Source organism: Lathamus discolor, chromosome 4 (assembly GCF_037157495.1).
Source record: "Lathamus discolor isolate bLatDis1 chromosome 4, bLatDis1.hap1, whole genome shotgun sequence".
Lineage (NCBI taxonomy): Eukaryota > Metazoa > Chordata > Aves > Psittaciformes > Psittacidae > Lathamus > Lathamus discolor.
Window position 1 is genome coordinate 61,667,382 of NC_088887.1, and position 22,536 is coordinate 61,689,917.

General features: G+C 41.8%; 1 protein-coding gene across 8 annotated transcripts in view; it reads left to right on the plus strand.

Moving 5' to 3' along the window:
• Positions 1 to 3,581, plus strand: part of MAP4K4 (mitogen-activated protein kinase kinase kinase kinase 4) — a 164,959-nt gene extending 161,378 nt beyond the window's left edge. For all 8 annotated transcript variants that reach the window (XM_065677712.1, XM_065677713.1, XM_065677716.1 and 5 more), the window contains one exon: positions 266 to 3,581. In XM_065677712.1, the coding sequence (XP_065533784.1) occupies positions 266 to 349 (84 nt within the window). In that variant the 3' untranslated portion in view covers positions 350 to 3,581. The remainder of the gene's footprint in view (positions 1 to 265) is intronic.
• Positions 3,582 to 22,536: the final 18,955 nt, after the last annotated feature.

Consider the following 22,536-nt stretch of genomic DNA (forward strand, 5'->3'; position numbering starts at 1 on the left):
CCATTCTCAGCCCACTGGCTTTTGAGGGGTGTGGGGCTGGAGGAACAGCTTTAATGCTGTGCAGGCATTGTTCAGCAGCGGCCAAAACACTGGTGTGTTGATTGCACTGTTTAGCCACATACAGGCTGCTATGCAGAACATCAACTCCATCCCCACCTGAACCAGAACAGCACTGCAACTGTGCTGTAAATATCAGGGACAACGATCACAAATCAGAGCCACTGCTTTTCTACCTGTTGAATTTACCAGTGTCTCTTCTTTGCAGGTTTTCTTTGCCTCCGTACGGTCAGGTGGAAGCAGTCAAGTCTATTTCATGACCCTTGGCAGGACTTCTCTTCTGAGCTGGTAGAAGCAGTGGGATTTGGCGAGGAATTGCTGACATCCAGAGTCTGAGATCTTCATAACTCGGAATTACTTTCAACTGGAGTACAGACCTGCACTAATGCAGCACTCTGTGTAAATGTGTGTGCAGGCATCACTGGTGTTAGGTTTCTTTTTGTTTTTCAACTGAGGCTGCGAGGCAGCTGGTGCTGTAAAGATATTGCCATCAGGTGCTACAATGTCTTTGAGATTTGGGGTCACGCTAGAAAGCTACAGGTCTTCTTTTCCCTTCAGCTCCAGGATTCCTAGGCTTTGAAGGACTCTGTCTGTTAGTGCTGAAACAGAGAGGGGGGGAAATAAAAGGAGAATAAAACAGACTACCATGAACATGCTGTTGAGTGGGCAGGAGGCAGGCAAGAGAAGGTGAGAAGTGGTGTAGAGAGTCAGACTGGCTGAAACAGAGGGCAGATCTAGTCTAGTAATGTTAACAGTGTATTTAATTGACATTTCTTTTTTGTAATGTGACAATATGTGGTCAAAGAGGAAGGTGCAGGTTTTAAGAAGTTAATATTTATAAAATGTGAAAGACAGTGACTAGGATAACTTCTTCTTGGGACAGGGAGGGTGGGAAGGGGCTCGGGGTGGAATTCTTGGGGTTTTTTTGTTTCCGCAGTTTTATTTTGGCCTGGCCAATAACTTTAGTCATTTTCTGTGTACCAGGTATTGCCTGAAACATGTGCAGATGATAAAAAAAAAAAAAAAAAAAAGGAAAAAAAATGAAAAAAGAAAAAAGAAGTTAAAAAAATTTCATTTTCTATAATGATTCTGTGTTAGGCCAGAACTTGGTTATGTCACAGTATTAGCACTGCCTCAGTTAAAGGTTTAATTTTTGTTTAAACCTAGAAGTGCAACAACAGTTTTACCACAGTCTGCGCTGGCAGAACTAAAAAAAAAAAAAAAAAAAAAAAAGGAAAAAAAAATAGAAATAAAATCCAAACTACATATGTTTATTTTTTGTGCCTACCTCATTGTTTTTAATGCATAAAATAAAAGAGGTGGTTTAGTTTATACGTTTTTAGATGAAAACCATTAATGTCTAATTTAATCTTAATACCAAAACTACCAGATTGAAAGGTTTCCGACTGTTATTGCATAGCAAGTTTCAGCAGGAGGAGAGAGTGGTCCGTCGGGGCAATAGTGGTAGCGGTATGGCAGTGAGACACTGATTAATGTAATCTGCTTACGAAATTTGGTGAAGCAAGCATTTTTTAAAACCAGTTTCGTCCTTAATAGAAGTCTGAATTTAGCCTAAAACCAGAGGCTTCACTCTGCTAACACATGGGCTTAGTAACAGGCAGGTAAAAATAACTAGGCTAGTTCTATAAACTGTTAAATGTTGTAGGAAACATTTTGGGGCGGTGATGTTTTTCTTTTTAAGAATGCAATGCACTAAAACTCTTTTAAGAATGTAGTTAATACTGCTTATTCATAAAGACAGCGTATACCTGTGTTTAGATGTAAGATCCCAGCTCTGGCTTTTTTTTTTTTTTCTTTCCTTTTTTTTTTTTTAAGTCAGTTTTATTTTATGAATAAGTTTCTGACATTTGTAATAAATGTCTTGAGAGTAATAATTTGTTTAATGGCTACATGTTCATTACTTGAGAAACCTTGAGTGTATAATAATCCGTTGGTGTTGTAATAATGCACAGTGTCACGATTCAGCCACTTTCCTTCTTGTTTTCACTTTTATTTTTAATTCCTTTAATTCACAATTCAGCCACTTTCCTTTTTGTTTTCACTCCTTTTTGGCTTTGTTTTAATTCCTTTGGTGGGGTACTTTGTTGACAGCTGCCTTAAGCTGTTCATTCAGTGAACAGGCTCTCAGTGTTTTCATGGGCTTTGTCTTCTGCTGCGGTTAACTTTCCTTCACGGCATGACAGGTAGGGCTTTTTAAACACGTATTCTTCAATTCAGTCAAGCCGATGGCTCGAGTGACTGGTCACACAATCAATTTAAGAGCCATGAGCACCCAGTGTGCAAAGCTCAGACTCAACAGACCCTTCTTGTGGTGTCAAATCTGACTGCTGTAAGTCCTTCACCCCAATCAGCGCTGCTGCTGAAGACTCTCCTTCGAACATCGTAGACGGTTGAAAAGCGAGTGGTAAACGCGCACCGCCAGCGCGTGTGTGTGTGTGCACACAACACCCTATCCCAGCCCCCAAAAAAGAATCACAACTCAAGGAAGCCTTACATTTGCTGGCGGAGGAATACCTAGAACTATTCTTTTTTTTTTTTAATTGTATGACTTTTGGATAGCGTTCAAGGTGAAGGATGTGTTCTTTTCGGGCCCGGTGCGGTCAGCCGGAAGAACGATCAGCCTTTTGTACTATAATGAACTAAAGGGGACTCAGAAACACAACGTGATGGTAGACGTGGGTGTAATCACACAGCTGCCCTGTAGTGTAGTTTGCCAAAGCTGATTCGATCGAATGTCAGTCTGCGTGATTTAAATCTTCCAGCGCTATGTGGTCAAAATTTAATCTAGTCCTTGAAAGCTGATGCTATTCACCTAGAAGATGCTCCAGTACCGTAGGGATGCCCAGGTCATGGATATGTGCTGTTGAAGTTTTGAGGCTCCAGGGAGGGGAAATCTCCTTCCTATAGTGGCCTGCCTGCCTGGCAGCTTCTGCCTCCACGGAAGTGCCAACATGGCAAGGTAAAAACAGTATTACAAAACCACTACGTATACCAACACCGAACTCTTCAAACAGTGCTTCTGTAAGCAAAGAAGAAAAGAAAAGCTCCTAGGTTTAGTTTTAAGCTTTAATAACTAATAATTTTCTGTATCTTTAAGTCAAAGTAACCCTAACTTGTATGACTGCAGTGTTTTTATTTTTTATCTTATGCACATGTTATGTTGGAGAAAATGTTTACAAAAATGGTTTTGTTACACTAATGTGCATCACATATTTATGGTTTATTTGAAAGTGATTTTTGTGGGTTTTTTAGTTTTTCATAGTAGTAGTAGTACACTTTTTGTGATTTATAACCCCAAACTCTGCTGATTATAAAGATGCTAAACAATAATACAAAATGACAAACTGCATTAAAATTACTAATCGTAGAGCTGCAAAGCAGACTGGTGACAAGTAAAACACTCAGCCTTTTTTTTGCAGTGCTATCTAACTTGTCTTCTGTGTATTATGGAAATTACTGTTTTTTCCCCGTTTTTCCTTAAATAAAGTCAAATTGACACCTGTTGTATGTGGAAAGTATTTTGAATATCCCCTGGCTGCAGAAATTGAGCTGCATGTTGCCTAATTGCATGTATCACAAGAGCAAAAGCCTTATTGTCAAATCTCATAATTCTAGAGACTGGCAGTAAATGTGGGCTTTTGAGGGCTTTTTTGATTTTCTATTTTTTTGCCTTAAAGCCCTGTCTCCTTTTTTTGAGAATTATAGTTTTCCCCTTAAAGAGAAATAAGTGAAAAGCTTAGAAACATTAGTGAGCATTACAGTAGTGGTGGTTCGGAAAGAAGTTGCACAAAGGAGAGCTTGGGTGCGTTGTGAACGTACCCTCCCACCACACTGCTTTGAGGCATGTGGGTTTTGAGAGGTGGTATTTCTTATTGCCAAGAGAGTTTGATGAATGGGGTCCTGAGCCGGATTCTTGCATGGCATAAAAGCATGGCTCAAAAAAACTCAGGCTTTCCAAGTGAGTACTCAGCAGGTTTGATGCAGAACTGCTGTCTGTGCACCCCAGGTTCTCGTTGGCCTTTGCCTGTGTTTTTCCACCATGGGCTGTGTCTGTTTTCTGAAGCAGAGATAAGCAGGAGACGTTTCCTTCCAACCAGACTGGTCTCTGCAAGAGGAAGAGGAAGTCTTCATTCCGGGGCTCCTGCCTTTCCTCACACTTTTATCTGCAGAAGGCATGGGTTGTGATGTAAGTTGAAAAATGTTTCAGGGTTTCACTTGCTTCCTATCTGAAATCCTTGAGCCCCGCAGCTTTTCTGCTTCTGCAAGCGTAAATACTAACCTTAAACTAGCAGCCAACTGCTGGTCAGGCTCCTGCTGGCTTCACTCCCGTTTGCTGCTCCAGAGCAGCTCATTTTCTTCAGTCATTCTGGACCAGTTGAAGATTTGCCTCAGTTAAATGTATGTAGCATAGTTGAGCACATTAGCTAGTCATGAAGACAGAATCAAGCTGTTGCTCATTACGGTATGCAGTAAGTAACTAAAGGCAGCAACTCAAGGTCTGAGCTTCGTGGTGAGTGCTGGCAGAGGCGATGGAGAACATGCAGAACCTTCACACTCTGTGAAGAAAGACACAGCTGCAGTGGTTCACAGGAAGAAGGAAATAAGAAAGCATTGAAAACTGAGCAGCATATCTTACTGCTCTGTGGGACGTCTGCAGGTAGCAGTAAGAAAGAACCAGATTTGTAGCTTGTGAGGGTAGAAGGGATGTGTGCAGGACAGAAGAGAACAAGCAGTGCAGCAAAAGAACATGTGCATCTTCAAAACTGCCAACTACAATTAATCGGGTAATCAAACAAGAGAAAGAAATAATCAAACATCAAAAGGAGCATTTGAAACTTTTTTTTTTTTCCAAGCCTTTTAAAAACTCAAGTATTAGTAGTAACACCCATGATATTAAAGTAAAAACCCTGCAAATTAGGAAAGGTCCAAGTGCCACCCCTTTTCAGGGGGTTGCTTTGCTGGAAAGGATATGCTAGAACATTAGGGTTGTGTAGGACCTTATGAATGAGGAAAAGTCTTAATTTTGAGGGCTTCTACCTTTTTTGCAGAGAGCTTGTTAGTTCTACTTTTATCTGTATTGTGGTCTGGGATGAGGACTGTAATATTGCTAAAAAGAGACTGAAGTTGTTGCAGGAAACAGCTATAAATGCAAGAAGAGAGCCTATGGTGGAGAGGGGACTTGGTATGGTGTGTTCGGCACAGGACTCTGGTGCATCAAAATGGCTCAAGGCAACAGCTTTGCTAATATTAGTGTGAATGTGTTTCCATCTCAGTGTCTGTTCCCCACATGCAATCTCCATTATGTCATCCAAAGCTCTTTCTCTCTTCTTCCAACATCACTGAAGACGTACCTGCACAGAGTTGTGCCATGTTGCTTGTGCAGTATTCCATAAGCACTTGTCATGGCTGGCCTGGTTCACTGGCTGCTAGCTTTTACTTTGCCCTTAAATCCCAAGCATAAAGAAGGGAAGCAATTCTGGGAAGTTAACTCTGAGAAAACTTCTTTCACCCAATGAGGAGCATGCTTTATGGCCGGGATTTCAGCTGCACAGGAAGGGTGTCCCTTTGGGTGCATGTAAGGCATGCAAGTCTAAGGAGCAGTGCACCTATCAGCTGTTAAAATGTTGGCTTCAGCTCCCTTCCAGTATGAGCAAATTCACTGCTGAACTCCAGCACCCAGCTGTTGGCCTATTCCCAACCCATTAATGGTGGAAGGGCTGGCAACAACTATGTTCCTTTGACTTTTCCTCCCTTTCAAGAGGCTTTTTAAACACACCGTGGTGTTGGTACTGCTCGGGAGGTGTGGAAAGGCAGGGTCAGGCACAGACATTGCTGTGTGGGCTGCTTGGAGGCTACTGGTTGTGGGAATTAACATCAGGTAACTGCAGTCGCTTAGTTATCAGTCTGTGATCATGTGGCTTCACACAGCATATGGTCCAATAAAGGGTAAAAGCTCTGCTTTAGGAATAACTGGCCATCTTGCTCCTTGTCTCTGGTCTATCTAAGCAATAATAAACTGTGGGAGAAGGAGGGAGGAAGGTGTTTTGTTGTTTAAGAAAATAAACCCCTGACTCAACAGAAGTGTGCCCATTCCAGCTGAGGAAATGGCAGGGGGTTTTCCTTTGTTAAATTATAACAGGAAATTCACTTTAATGTTCTCAGGCGCTTGTGGTTCTGTGGTGTAAATATGTAGCATGAGAAAGTCAGATAAAATTGTTCCAACTGCTCAAATTCTACTTACCTTCCGTGTGAATTTTTTATTGCACAACCTCATATTTGTCATTCAGCGTAATCTGTTCATTAAAAGGCATTGCCACACTTCCACTTTTAATATTTGCGTCTCCTAAGCAATTTTGCCCATGCCATGTTATCCATGGAAAAAATGCTTTCTTGGCTGTGAAACAAGCGTTGGAATGAAGGGATTGTAAAATGCTGTTTGCTTTGGCTCTTGCCAGAGGGACATGACAGGCAGTTTTTGGTGGAGTACTGTTGATACGGCCAGGAAAGGTTCTAGTCTTACGAACGAGCAATGCTGAAAGACAAAATAGTGTAACTTGTGTGTTTGGGAGCTTTTACTGAGTCAGAGATGGTGAAGAAACAGGGCTTAGTTTGAGATCTTTCACCTCAAGCATTAAACCATCTTAGCCACTTGGGGTACTGGCGTCTCTCTTGGTTTTGTTGAAGGCATCATCATGTTTGATGGAGTGTAACTCATACAGTTGCTTTCCTGGGTCATATGCTGATACTTGTTAACCTTTAGCAGTCTGGACAGAAAGCTGTTGACAGCACTAGACCTGTGAGAATGCAAAGCACAGGGGGAATTCATGTTTTTGTCTTCCATTCTGTTCCAATGATTTAATCAGATTTTCAGCCAGTACCAAGCATACATGTGCATGTAGCTGGCATAGAACATGCTTACTTGCAGCAGGGAGGGGTCCTGGCTTTTAGCAGCCCTGTGTCTCCTACTGGTGGTGCCATGAGGAAGAAAGTTGACCTGGGTGCTTCTAGAAGAGCCTTGTCAAGAGCCTTGTTGATCCCACTGCATTTATTCTAACCTCAAACATAACAGACATAACATAACATAGACATAGTCTAACCTCCATTGTCCCAAACACTTGTGTCCTAAGCTCCACCTAATGCTTAATGTAGTCCCAAACCTGAAGGCTGACTCCCTGTCATGAAGGCTCCTACCATGGTGCAAACTACACAGTGCAGCTGGCAGAATGAGGCTTGCGTGCCCATACAGAAGCTCTGGCCTAAGAACTGCCTCACTGGGCTTTATTAAGTCCAAAACCTACCCCAATCAAATCACAATAACTTATGGAAAATTCATATGGAAATTTCCTTGATGTTTCAGTAATGAAATTAATGAAAGATAAGAAGAGAGCACAAACTGGCATAGAATGTGAAAATGCAAAGTGTGTAATTATAGACTCACAGTTGTAATGACCCTAATGGATATCAGAGACAAGTATAAAAGGAGAATAAATTATTTCAGGACATAAAGAATCAGTTATGGGTAATTAAGCTGCAATTATCATTACTGTGCTGCTGTGATAGGTTTTTTTAAACTAATTTTTCACAAATGGAATAATGCAAGTTCAGCTTGAGTTCATCTGTTATCTTCCGTTCAGATAAAAACATTTTTCTAGTGCTTTTCAAAATGTGCCAGTGGGGCAGATCTCAGTTTTACCCTAGGGAAAACACCAGGGATTTTTGTGAAGAGCTTTATTTCACGTTCATGTTCAGTGAAGTGCATAAACTCATGCCTAGTGCCAACCATGTAAGATAGCAATTGGGTTCAACAGAGTTCTTCATGTGCTCAAGATGAGGCGATTTGGTAAGTTAGTAATCCAGGGCTCGCATTCAGAGCAAGGATGGCACAGTTTGGAGTGGCCAAGTGCGTTCTTGGTTCAATCCACAGTGCTGAGCTGGCTGAACCTGGAAACCAGCTGTTGAAAAGTTTCAGTTTACAGTATTGAGATGAGCAGTCGTCGGTGTCACCTTGCCTTGAAAGGGCCCTTAAAATGCCTCAGGGAGCAGCTGATCCGCGCGCAGGTGTGATGTGTGAAGGACTGGTGTAGTTCTGCTCATGAAATCAGAGACGGGAGATGGCGGTGGTATTACAAACAGTGAGCCCGAAAGGCAGGGCGACACCTTCGCATCTTAAAGGCACTGAAGACTTCGCTATTGGAGAGTAACTCCTTCCTGGTACCAATGGAACTTGAACTTAAATGTTAGAACATAAAATGCAGACAGAGGCTAGCTTTACCACTGTTGCATGGTAACCCACACAAAGGAGCAAGGGCTTGTTCCTAGCACTGTCTCTCTATGGATGACCCAAGGGGCATTTGCAGAGGGATTATTGCAAGTCCTTAGAATCTTGACGTCCTTCAGTATCCTGGCTGGCTTCCAGAAGTGTTGGGGTTCCCAGGGCAATGGGGGTGTCTCAGATACCTTGGACATCTGGAAGGGAACCGCATGCTTGGGTTTAGGTGCCTAGATCCCATCAGAGGTTTTCACACGTTTGTCATGACGCTGAACTCCTCAGTGTAGGGCTTGTCATCCATTGCGTGTGTTTGTGTCCTGCCTTGCGTAACTTAACCAGCTGATGCTGCAATGCGAACCTTCAGAAAAAGGATAAAAAATGCTGAAAAATTGGAAAATACCAGGGTTTAATGTTCCTGACTTAAACTTCACCCAGACACCTCTTACTGCTGCTCAGCATTTAACTGCATTTATGGACTTCTCTTGAAGTGCTGTACTCCTACAACAGATGGTCCTCATGGGAGTGTTCAGAAACTCTCTTTAGCCTCATTAATTAGTTCTGAGCCTTATGTATATCTTGCTTGGTGTCATCCAAAGTGCGCGTTTTCTCATGAATTATGACAACTTAGCACGGTTCACAAATACTAATGAACTTCTCCACATTCCTGTAAAGTGAGGGAGGGTTACATTAGAAGCAATCTCTTTTCCCTGCAATCCTCACTTGAAGCAAGGAACAAAAAGTTGGACTTTTTTAATCAAGAGAATTTTAAAAGCATTTAGTTTCGGAAAAGTCAAAATGAAACATTGCAGTATTTGGTCAAAACTAATTCCTTCACTTCTGATAACTGTAATATTTTGCTTGCTGTAACAACCACCAAGATATTAACTATAATTTGAATTTTTAAGGTATTTTCATGTTGCTGCCTATATCCCTCATCCCTATACGTGGTGCTTTTTGAACAGGCAATTTCCTTCATGGTCCGGCTCACACAGTTTGTCTCCAAAGTAAGTGGGTTGCATCAGGTTACATTTATGTTTTTTGAGGGGTTGGATATAACTGTAAACCCACATGTGCGGAGTGAGAGAAGGTGCTGACAGATAAATGCTTTACAAACCTTATGGCATTGATGAAGTATTTCAGAGTGTATCAGTTAAACTAAGTACTCTGTCTTCACGCCACGGCACCCACGGGTCTCATCAGCAGACTCATGGACAAACAAGTGCCAGTTGCACATATTTTGGGTAGGTGCCTCAGAGTGATAGTTTTTGTTAAGATTGGGGGTGGAAGCAACAGCAGCTTAGAGAGCCTGCAAGCACACAAACCCTTCCTCAAGTGCACTGAACCCAAGTGGAAAACACGCCCTTCGAGTCCAACCAGCCATGTTTCTAACTCACTGAGGGGAAAGAGAGCTTATGGTAGGTGACTATCAATTAGAGAGGAGACAAGCTGATTGTTTCCTAAGGGGAAACATGCCTAGAAGAACAAAGGGAAGTTTACGTTGAAAAGGAGGAAAAAGGGGTGATTGCACTGTACTATAAAACCAGTGTCTACAATGGGGCCCTGATTTCTGGTCCCTGTTTCTCAAGCTTGTCTTTGGAAGATGATTTATTCACTGCCTGTAAACATGTATCTTCTGTCTAGAAGGGCAAGGTGCATGCTTTGACCTTTTCTTTTGTGAAAGAAGTGCAAAATAGCTTTTTCCACCTATTCTGCTTGAGGGCTTTTAAAGAGCCGTTCGTTGCAGCTACTTCCAAACCCATCTGTGAGCTCCTCTATTCACCTAGGCAAGGCAGCAGACAACCCCAGAGACATCCCTGACTGGCTGTAGTGAGCTGTTCCCCCCGGCAGCTCTGCCACAGAGAGTAGGAAGAAGAGCAAGAGGTCAAGAAAATAAACAAAGTGAAACTGTTAATCTCTTTTTGCCCCACTTCTAAAAATAGAACCAACCGTTTTGGCTTCGGTTTTGTTTCTAGTCATTGAGAGTGTTGTGTTCTCGTTTCCGTTGTTGAAATGGCTAAAATGGCTCCTAGGTCTTCTTTCTTCCCATTCCTTCATGATAACAGCACTTTGTGGAGGAAGACGTGATTTCCCACTGTCTGGAGATGTTTGCATGGTGAGGGCAAATATGCAAGAGCTCAAGTTGCTCTCTCAACATCCCATGGAGGGGGAGCAGAGATGCCAGGGACTGCATGTCAGTGGAGCTGGAGCTGGACGCTGCCCACAGCTGTGCCTCATCGCTGCGTAGTCTGGGGAAGCTGGTAAAGGTTTACACCCGGTGCTGCGCCCTTGCCAAGCTGGGTGCCACCAGCTGGGGGAAGCTCCCTGCAGCAGATCCCACTGCTCAGTTAGACCTGTCCTTTAGGGTCATCCCACACCAGGCTGCATCTGCTGCAGGAGAAGCAGCTTTCTTCCCTCTGGCAACCATGCCCTTAGGGCCTGCAGGACTCTAAGTTTGAGAGCCTTGTATTGCATTGCAGCTTTAAATTCAATCTTATTTGGACATGGGTTATTGGTGCCATTCCCTCCTCCTTTTCTCTGCTCCTTTTTTCTGCTCTTTGTCCTTCCTTTCTTTCCTGTATAGCTATCATATGTCTGTTTCTGCGCAAAGCAACATTTCTCTTACAATGTAATAGCTTGAAGCAATACCCTGGAGATTTTTAAAGCGGATTTCAGCAACTGTTGTTACTTATAGCAAAGATGTGACTGCGTGGTACTGGAATAGCTTTTCTGCCCTGCAGCATGTAACTACTGTTACTCACTGCATACACAGTTAGTAGTAACTAACTGTGCATGCATCCCAGTACAAACTGTCCCAAGATGGGAAGACACTCTACCTTTTAATCGCACGGTTTTGGGCTAATATGGAAATCTGTGCAAATTAATAGAGTATTTTCACACAGGGGTGAAGCTGCAGAATATGTTTCTCACTCTGTAGGAGTTTGTTGTTACTCTGTAGGTTAAATACCAGCCTGCTTTCAAACCTGTCCTCTTACGAATGTATTTTTTGTAAGAAGCAGAGACGAATGGACCAGATAATACAAATACGGATGTAGTTGGTTTTATGCGGATTGATGACTTTCACATTGTGGTCACTCTTCCAAATCCAGGTCAAAGACATACCAGCTGGAGGCTGAATGTTTACATGCAGCACTGTCTTGGCAGGCGCCTTGCAGATGCCAGCAGGCATTAAGTGCTGCAGAAACAGGAGGACCCCTCCAACAAAACTGTAGCTGGAGCATTTGCTCAGCATTAGACATCTAGATGTGGTGATTAGGGACATGGTTTAGTGTTGGACTTGGCACTATGAGGCTTACAGTTGAACTTCATGCTCTTAAGGGTCTTTTCCACTCTAAATGATTCCATGATTCTAAGAGGTTTTGCATCCAAATCTTGCTTCTAAATTGGCCTTCTGTTTGCAAAATGTATATCGGCAAATGCTATAATTTCATGTACGTGACTTGGTTTCAAGTTGACTGTGGTAACTCTGAGGCTTGACTAATGAAGTTTTGTAATAGCTGTCTTCACTACTTTGGAAAGTGTTGTTGGTGCCAACATTTCTCTAACACCAAATGCAAAGGCCTAGACTTCCTTTGGATTTGAAATACGGTGCTATTAAGCAAGCTCATTTTGCAAGTTCTAATCTCACTCCAGGAAACACCATTCTCAAGAAGAGGTGACCATCAGAAAAGTGTGCGAAATTGCCTTTCAGTAAGATCTGGGCTGAACTTGTATCACTCAGCATGGACGCTGAGTGGTTGCTGGCACACAGGGTAGGTTCTTGTGGGAGTTTTGTGCAATGAGAATGGGTTGGAAGATGCTCAAAAATCTGAAGTCTGCAGAAGCAGTGGCAGTAAATATTATTTTTGAGGTTATAATGGGTCAGGGATTAAAAAACTAAAAAGCCTGAATCTCTGTCAGGTGTGTAACTTTGATACTGTGCATGTAAATACTTCCAATCATGATACACAAATACTGCTTCTTGCAGGATCTTGACCTCTGCCTCTTGCAAATATTTCACATTATCTTTTTTCACTTTTTTTTTTTGATTGTTTTTGATGGGCACATTACAACAGCCAACTTCAAGCCACAGCCTAGAGAGGTTCACATCTCAGGTAAAGAAGGTTCCATTGCTATTTCACATTAAAGAGTTCTCACACAGGCCGTAGAGACTTGAAAGTTGCTTTGGGCTGGCGGCTTTGTTATCAGTTTGTATGGTGTTCATAGCATGCAGGTATGAAGAGGCTGGGAATCTCATCTTGGAAGGTTTTTATGTTGATTTTATTTATTCTCAGATTCATAAAACGTGAACATTTAAGCCTACTCTAAAATGGCCTCCAAGAAAACCAAAATTGCATCTACCCTCAGTTAAAAAGTAGTTCAATTACCTCTAGTACTTGGGATTCTGTGATTTCTGTTGTGTTTTTCCTGAAGCAGGAAGGGCTTTCCTGGAAGTACCTTTGAAATCACTGCTGCTTTGATCATTAGTTCAGGTAAACTCCTACTAATGTATAGAAGGGAACAATCCTTTTCCAGTAGAAATACAATACATTTTAAATGTACAGCCTTAGCCCCTTAGACGGAATGTGGTCAGCTCCTTACTGTATGTTTTTAAGATGCATCATGTCAGAAAATTTCAAGAGAGAGAGCTGTTCACCATGCAAACTCACTTGTGGCTCCTTGTTATTTTCCCCTTCATGCTTGTCTGAAATTGGTGGGTTAATACTGCCTGCAGAAGGAGGTGGGGAACAGCCTCTAAAACCAGACATTGGGTGAGACTGGAGAAATCCTATTAATTGTTCCTTTAGATTCTTCTTTCTGTCTCTTCAGATAACCCCAAAGATTTTGTCTAAGTGCTATCATTTAAATGTGTTAGGAACCTCTTTTGGTGTCTGTGAAGAGAATAAAATTCTCACTTCAATATACTCAGAAGCTTCATCCTCCTTCAGCTGAGTACAATTTGAGCTTCAGATCCATCCAGCTGGGAAAGGCATGGTGCCTGATTTTGCTGAGAAGAGCAGGCAAGCTCTTGATGTATTAACTTGATGTGCTATTCACGGCATACTATGGCACCCAAACACTGGCTAACCCTTTCTGCTTCCTGCAGAATGCATTGGTAGTTGTATTTCTTCATGATTTGAAGCAGGTTGTTTGTAGTCCATTTTGCTATCATTTACCAGAAGGGTCCCCTTGAGCTACAATGATCTTGTATTTTGTTGCCTATTGAGTCTTTGATCTCTAGGTGTAGTAATCGGCATGACATTTCTCAACAAATGTAAAAATATGAGTGTATAATTTCACAAGTTAATCTAAAATAGCGCAAGTGTAAATGTCGCATAGTATTTTTTACATAGATACATTTAACTTTCTACATTGCTTTACTTTTTATAGCTTTAGATTGCCTTTTTTATTGCAAGAAAACTGATATTAAGCTTGCTCATGATGTTTAAAAGGTATTGCATGGAAATGCAATTGCTGCCAAAATAAACCCTGTCTAGAGACCTAGACTCTTCCTCATCGAGAGAATGAGTCTGAATTGTTTAGGCTGCACAACAACAGCTGGACTTGAACAAACCTGTTTGGCCATGGTTGACTGAGATTCCCCCCTTTTACTGGTGCAATACTGAGACAGTGAGTCCTAAGCCAGGGTCAGATTCAGATTTCATCAGTTCTCAGGTCTGAGGCTGTTTAAGCAAAATGTTCCCACTTGGGTCATGTCTATTTAACAGATTTATTTTTTAGCAGAAGATTGTGTAAGTGTATGGTTACGTGAATGGACATATTTTGGCCCCCGAATCTGCGCTGTTGTGTTGGGACTTAATTAAACTGATGGACTGAAACTTAGTTATTTCTTCACTGATGGGAGTTATTTTTAACAAGTGATGTATTTGAGACATATTTAAAGAAAGTGTGGCATCCTTGAAGTGAACAGTGTGTGATGTGTGAAAGGAGAGGAGGGAACAAGCAGCTAAAAACAGAGCTACTTAAGTTAGCAGTGTAAGTGCCATTGTGCATAGACAGATGGGTACCAGCTGTCTTTTTGGTAGATACTGAGATATTCTGTATGAACTGAGAGAGAAGAACGTACTTTAACTGAGCACTGCTGAACTTGTAGGATAAAAATAGATCAGCGAAAACCTTTACAAAACCTGGATTATTTTTTGTTGTTTCTGAAACAGCTAGTGCCATGTTTGGTGTAAAGTGTATGTTTTTTTTCTTTAACATTCAAATGGGAAAACATTTCAAGTTGTTTCAGTCTCTAGTGCTGCTGTGAAACCTCTGGATATATGATAAAATGAATATTTATTGTGCATCACAGATGGGGAAGGCAACCGTTATTTTTGGGCCCAGGCAAAAATTATACATGGGTTTTTTTTTTCTGAAATGTTGATTAAATCTTTCACTAAAAGAAAACCGGCAGTGGACCAAAAAAGTACAAAACCACACGTTAGAAAATGTTAGTTTTGCATCGCATGTTCAAACTTGACAAAGTAGAGGGAACAGTACATTTAAAAAAATTACAAAAGACCAACTCTTGTTTTGGAAGAGTGAAGAGCCAGGGCTGAAAAGAGAGGCAGGCGAAATACTGACGTGACAAATTGCACTGTGTGTCCACTTCTGCATCTGCCTTCCCTGCTGTACCGGCGTTCATAGCGTCAGTATTACAGATGTGGTATTCACTGATTCAATATTCACAACCTTACCAAAAGGAATCATAGAATATAATATTCCTTCAACTCCAGTTGCTGGAAGGAAATGTTATATAGGAAACTCACTGTGTAATTTTTGTTAAAGCCCACAACATTCAGCCTTGATACCTTGTTCTGCTGAGCAGGTTATGCTACCCACCAGCCGAGCTAGCAAGAGGTCTGGGTCATGTTTAGGACAATATTGATGTGCCTGCCATTCACATTACCTCTGTGTCATGGCTCTCAGAACTTTGGTGTAGAGAGCATTGATAACTAAGGCCATCAAAAGAAAAGCACTTCCCACATCCAACAAAATTGGAGAAATGTATCTTGGGAGCAACCCACAATGTGGAACAAACTCCTTGGCATATTTGTTAGGAATAAAAACATGCAGGTAATGTTAGTCATAACTGATGTCCTGCAGGTCACCTCAACAGGCCACATTAAACTTTAAGGCTTCAGTGATTATAATGGCCATTTGGCTTCGTATGTTCCAGGACATATATCCAGAAGTGAATTCTACTTGTTCAAGTGTGCCTTCCTCTCATCTGTTGACTTCCTCAGCACTGTTGACTTGCTCCAGTTTAAAACTGGACTAGCTCAACCAGGGTGAGCTTTTTGTTGTCAAGTGAGCAGCAAACAAAATCAAATTCATAAAGAGGAAGCAAGACGAAGCCTCTCAATGTGTGGCAATTCTTCCGGAACAGGCAGGCCACACGCAATGTGGGACAGCCCCCGAGGACAACAGATCAATGAACACTTGCACGGAGATGTTGCTTAAGTAAATACAGTCACAGGGTCTTATTTCACAAGCATGTCTTCCTATTACTTGAGTAGTAATAGGTTGCTTTTTGTACAGTTGCCTCTGGGTATCTTACAGCTACCTTGTGCACCTAGAAAACCTGAGATCTACACCTTCATGAGTCACAGTGCAAAGCATGAGGTTCAGCATGAAATGGCTGCAAGAGCTGAATTGTCTTCAAACATGTGGTTGACCTCAGGGACATATCTACATTTTCAGCATCACATTTGTGCTGGAGCTCTGTACGGTTGCGTGAGTAGTGCACGTACAGTACATTCTGTTCTGCAATCAATGTCCATAGGTTTCATTTCACTATGTCCCACACAAACACAGATTGCCGATAACTGCGGTGTGTTCTGGTCAGCCGTCCCATCAAGCATTGCTCCAATGCCAGCCCAGAAGTTTTCAGGAAAGCTTTGCATGTTCTGCACATTGCCCTAGAAAGCGCAGGGTATCTTAGGTCCTCCGGTGTCATTCTTGCAACTCCACCGCTCCTGCAAATAGCTGCCTTTATAGAACTCTGCCTCCTTGCATGGAGAGAGCCTTGATGTACTTTGTAGTCTTTACAGTCAGGCATATAAACAAGGGACTGGTGAGTAGCTGAATCTGAAGGGAATGAGGAATATGTAAGCCATCAGCTAGTCCTATCTCTGGAAGTGGGTCAAAAGAAAGCAGGCACAGGGATGCAGTGTTGGGGGTCAGAGGGATGGGATGGCAGGTAAACACCTCCATTACATCAAAAGGCACTTGCCTTGGGCTTGTGGAAAGAGCTTGCTGCAATGGCCTGCCAACACGAGAACTCCTGCATGTAGACTTTGCTCTTTGCAAATTTGCTCTCCGTTGTTTGCTAACCCACTTGGTTGATGACAGGGGAATGTGTAATGCCACCATAAAGCACCTCTGCCCAGCACTAAATCTAAGTGGCAGACGGGAAGTTGTTCATGACTAGACATGTCTGGACTTCTGGGTCTGCATGGTGCTGGATTCAATTGGTAGGAAGAGAATATAGGGCACAACAGATAATGTTGTTACAGAACTTTAGAAGTTCAGATTACACATATGTGTAGTTCTGGCTCTCCTGCCTCAAGTGGGGTATAAAATTACATATACACACAGGCAGCAAGAATGACAGAGTTTCCAGAGCTGTGACCCCTACAGCAAGGTTAGATACTTGATAAGATCAGAGAAGAGTTGGCAGTTGGATAATATGATCAGGGCGAGAGGCTGGAGGTATTCCAGGTTCACGGAAGCCAGGTGGTGTGGGATCAATCCTTTCTGGAGGCTCTGAAAGACCTTAATTGCTGGTTGCCAGAAAATACAAGGGGAAAAGTGACACTACATGTGCTATGTTCTTACTTCTCTTTAGACATTGGCTGCGGGTTACTGTCAAGATCATATACGTGGCTATGGGGCCTTTCAGTCTGCCCTATTGTGACTGCTCTGACATTCTTGTAGTTTCAGATTCCCTATCTGTCATGCATATTTCTCTGTGATGCTGCAAGCCCTGATCCCCGACTGCTGGGTGGCCTATGAAGTTTCACAGTGTCTTTAGACCCATTACTCTGTTTATTAAGAAACTTTTTCCCATATGTATAGGTATGTGTTCCTTTTTCTCCTTTTTCTCTCCTTTTTCTCCTGATACCCCAAAGGTCCAGAACATCTTTTGCTCTTAGCTTATAATAGTGTTTTAGAGCAAAAGAATTAACTATTTCCTGAGTAAGCTGCAGTGTGTACATAGGTGTATGTGTGCATGCAATAAAGCATACATTTGCAGGACAGAAAAGTAAAGAGAGGGTCTTGTGATAGAGGCTGAGCATTGTGAGAAACATCTTCATGTCATGAGAGATGCTGGCTGTGGTGTGGGCAGCCTTCCTGAATGAACCAGGTACATGACAGGCCTCTCTCCAGTGGTGCAGTTCCTGTGCTAACAGCCTCTCCTGCACTTGTGCCACTGTGTGCTGTTTGTCTTCTGTGTTTTGGCCCTACTTCTGCTCATGATTCACCTTTTTCTGTGGCTGTATCATTAGGTCACTCACCTCTGTACAAAATAAAGCTTCTTTCAGTAGGAAAGGATAATAAAGTCCCCCATCTAAATATGTGAGCTGGTTATAACAGCCTGGGGATGACTGATAAGGGTGTTGGGAGGACAGAGGCCTACAGATCGGTGAGAATTATGGAGGAGAGCAGCTCAAGAGCTGGACAAGAACACACGTCAGAGGCACAGCAGATCTTGGCTCAGGGTGCAGATGAATTTACATCCACTTTGCTGCTGGTAGGGGCTTGATAATGTGCATAAGATACTACAGGGTTCATGTTTATTGAAGACGAAGCAGCTGAACCCAAAGCAACTTGTATTTACTGAGTCAGGCTTAAGCCCTGTTGAAAGCATAGCCTGTTTAGTTCATTATTACCCCTGTGCACCAGGGTCAACTTCTGATGAAAACCCCTCTTACAAAAACATCCAACATGGCACGTTCATAGAATCCTTTCTTCAAGGTGCTGTTTCTTCATCTTCTCAGAAAGCACAGCCTCAAGGAGCAGTTCTGCCAGGCACTTTTCTTCATTACAACATTACAAGGTTTTGAAACTCTCATATAAGAGGAGCATTAAAACTGGTAGCTGTTTACATTATTAAGCAAACACTGCATATCTCCCTTTAGCAGACCACAGTGCCAGAAAATTTCAGGCTCTGATCCACCAAGCCTGCAGAAATAAGAATAATTTGATGATTTGAGGATATAATAGAAAAATCATTCTCTTCTATTACAGCTGTGATTCTGGAGAGTGAAAAAGTAAATTTATCTATCTAGAATGAAGAGACAAATGGTCTGAGCAAGGACTGGAAGGTGGCATCCTAGCTCTGATGGCTCTGTGAATGCCTAGCTGCAGGGTCCCTGCAAGAGGCTGTCAGCCTCTAATAAACATGGTATCGCCAGCAAACTCGTTAATGGATTTTGACTTAAAATGACAAACCACTGCTGCTACTGAATGTTTTAATGTTGTAGAACTATATAAAGTAAATACTTTTTAATGCAGTTCTTGGGTTCTCACTATATATGTAAACTTCACTAAAACGCTATTAGCTGTGTTATTAATAACCTTTTCTGGCTGGTGTCTTGCTGTAAAATAGTTCTGAGTTTTCACAAACATTTGCCAGCTTACACTCAACAGTTTTGGCCAGATTACCCTCATGTCCCCTGGCAAGCACAGCCAGCATCCTGCAGCTATTCTGTTTTGCATGGGGCAATGAAATAACAGAGAGCAGAGCAGGAATGGAAACCCTGCAGGGCTTTAATTTCCACCCTTCTTTTGGGGACTTTTGCAATTGGAATACAACTCTTTCCTCCCAGCAGGTGGGAGCCTCTATATTTCTCCATGTATGGATACATACATGTCTCTTCTTTTCTTTTCTCTTTCTCTTTGTCTCAGTCGACATATCTAAAGAGAGTTTCTAATGAGTCTAAAAATTGCCACTGAAATATGGTAATTTTTAGGAGTACGTGCCTTCTTAGGTATCTCCAGGATTATTCTTGGATATTTAAAACCCAGCAAAAGATCCTGTGACTTCTGCATGGAGCATGTAATTATAACCCTCTCATCTCAGGCCAGTTTCATAAACACATCATGAAACAGGCAGCAGCTCTGAAGCACTGAAGAGCAGCAAGATACCCTACTGTTGATTGCCGTGTCCTTGATGTGCGGAGACGGTCAGTTGCAACTTCAAGGCAGTCAACGATGGTTAAAGATTCCAGACAATGATGCCATATCATTATGGTATTAAATGGTTAAATTCAGTTCCCCATTTTTTCTTTTGTTTCCGTAACTATGGTATCAAGCCAAGAGCAGTATCAATTATTCATACATCCTGCCGAAAACACTCTCCCTGGGAAGCCTATTCACAAGAACTTGTACATTAATCAAAATAGTAACTTGTAAAGATCTTGAGATCTTTCAGCTTTCTGTGAAGAAAAGGGGAATGGCTCAGCGCTTAAGAGAAGATCAAGTTCCATGAGCTGTCCTTGTAAGAAGATCAGGTTTGATGAGCTGCTTTCATCCCAGCAGGGCTCTGCTGTGTCCCCAGTGAAATAAATGCCCCTGAAATAACAGATTCTGGAAGCTACAGCCAGAAAGACCAGCAGGGATCTCAGTTGTTGGGAAGAAACCTCTTAATCTAGGGATATTTTTAAGGAGAAAAAAACCACTACTTTCTTGCAATGTTCCATTAAAATTACCCAAATTTTCCTGCAAATGGTAAACCCTCATCTTAATGCTCTTCCAGCTTGTGATTAAGGAAAATTTGCATAGTAAGGCAATACTGTTGTTCAAATCCCTTGTTTTCTTTCAAAATAGAAATGATAACAATGATTTAAACAAAAACCATTAGATATTGCCTTGACTTCCCATCATGTGTAAAATCCTCCCAAAGTCTTTAAAAACCGGTTACTGAAATTATGAGTTCCCTTTTCAGCTTGTACAGAACATCATGTGTTGGAGAAAGGCTTTACTCAATGCACTTGAAAGCTGAAATACTCCTAAAATTAAGTTTTGATGCTCCAAGTGTATTTGTACGCCCATTAGGTGGTCAGCCATTATGAATATAACAGAACCCTCCAAGCTCACCTGATGATAACTGATTCTTACGTGTTCATTAACCGGAATGAATGGTACAAAATCATACTTTCTTCAGTTCTTCACAGTGTATGTGCACCAACTGAACAGATAAATTGAAGATAAAAAGAAAGACTAAGCCTACCTCATCTTCATTGCAAGTGATTGTGATCTTACAGCATTGCTTTATGTTGATCTTGCATTTCTTCTTTAGGAGGACGATCGTGATGATGGGATTGGCTCTTTTTCTCCTGAACTGTCTTGATTTCTCCCAATTCCTATTTGCAAATGCCCTGATTATCCCCACCATCACTGAGAAGCAGTATCTGTTGCACCTTTTCGTTTGTTATTCATTTATTTGTAACCCCCTTTCCGTTATACATCACCGATCCAGAACAAGGCTATCTTGTCTGTTTTTTTCACTCTAGCAACTCTTTATACCAGTTGGAATTGCTGACTATTGTGTCACTAAACACAGGACAACTACTAAGGAAGAATGCCAAATACAACTGAAAGTTTGGTGTCTTGATTTCTATGCCACTTTCACTTGTTTTGCACTGTGTCCTTCACCCCAGTCCAACCTCTCCCCAACTCCTGTGATAATAAATTACACATCGAGGTAATGGAGTAGGAAAAATACCATGGGTAACTCTATCTACTAAGGGTATTTCATACTGCTTCTTAAAACAAGTGCGTGAAATGCTTGTGTGTCAGAAGTAGAAAAAAAAACCAAGTAAACCAAGATAAAAGAGGAGATCTACTGCCTGCATTAAACAAATGACTTCATCTTCTTGGTGAGACAAAAACTTCGTTCAGGAACATGTAATAAAAAATGAATGGTTAATATTACAGTACACCTGCAGTAATGTATGATCCGTACCAACTCCATTTTCCCCTAATCATAGGACATATATTTGTCACTGTTTTTCATAGCTATGAGGTTACTTATTGCCAATTCATTTTAAGTTCACCTAACAAAAAAGCAGTTGTGAACAAAAATCTTCGTCATCTATTTTACGCTTTGCTTCTGGAATGCCTGTTTGATGGGTTGGCTGCTTAAGCCAAGCACCGTAACTGATTTAGAAATCTTATGTTGTCCCTGTTGTTTTGGCTCATGTAACTCTATACGACTTCATGCTCCTCAACTGCACACACTTTCTCCCCTGCCTACTGTTATCATGGGCTTTTTGTAATCACTGCTGTGCTTTCAAATCCCACTACACTTTTCACATGCAAAACCACAGAGCACATTGTGTTACTTCATATATAAGAAGACTGATCGTGATTGCAAGCAAACGCTGCAATTTTGGAAGTGGAGAAAAGCTACTCAGCAATCTCATGTTCACTTTTTTTCTAGCATGTCCCTAGTGCCAGAACTGACTCACTGCCTGCAGTCTGAGAACATGCATAGCTGTGGGAAATGTCTGCTCGCTGTTCTCCCTGGCATCCTTAGCTTCCCGTTAGCCCTGACACGGTGAGTGACCATGGCCATGCTGCGGCTTTGCCTAAAGCCCTTCACTGAGGAGTGGTAGAACATCTGCTGCAGGCTTACTCCATGCAAGCAGTAGGGATGGCTGGCAGCTTGGGGAAGGGCTCAAGCTGAGCTGCAAGTTGTGGTCCACCTACTTTGCCAGATCATCTGCAGATCTGCAGAGAAGTACATGCAGGATGTAATAGTATCAGCATCTGAGACTTTACACTGGTGAAGCCACTGCTTGCACACCATGAAGAAAATTCAGTGTTTCTATACATAATTTTATCCATGAGAGAAAGAAGGACAGTAAGACACCTTTTTTCATTTTTAGTGTAATTTTAGAGAGGATGGTAAGACTGTCACTATTTAGCAATTTAGATTACCCCCTCCAGTTCAGTGTATAGGGACAGAGATACCATTTCACCTCTGCAGCTTTCAACAAACTTAGCTTTGCAACAGTCCTCTTTCACTGCTTGTGAACATTGCATCACATCATGTACACTGTGCCCAAGAATGATTTTCTCTCTTTAATAAAAATCCAGCAAATCATACATTTTAGAAACAATTTCTTTATTTCATCAGTCTATGGCTGCATGTCTGCAGAAACACTATTTCATCT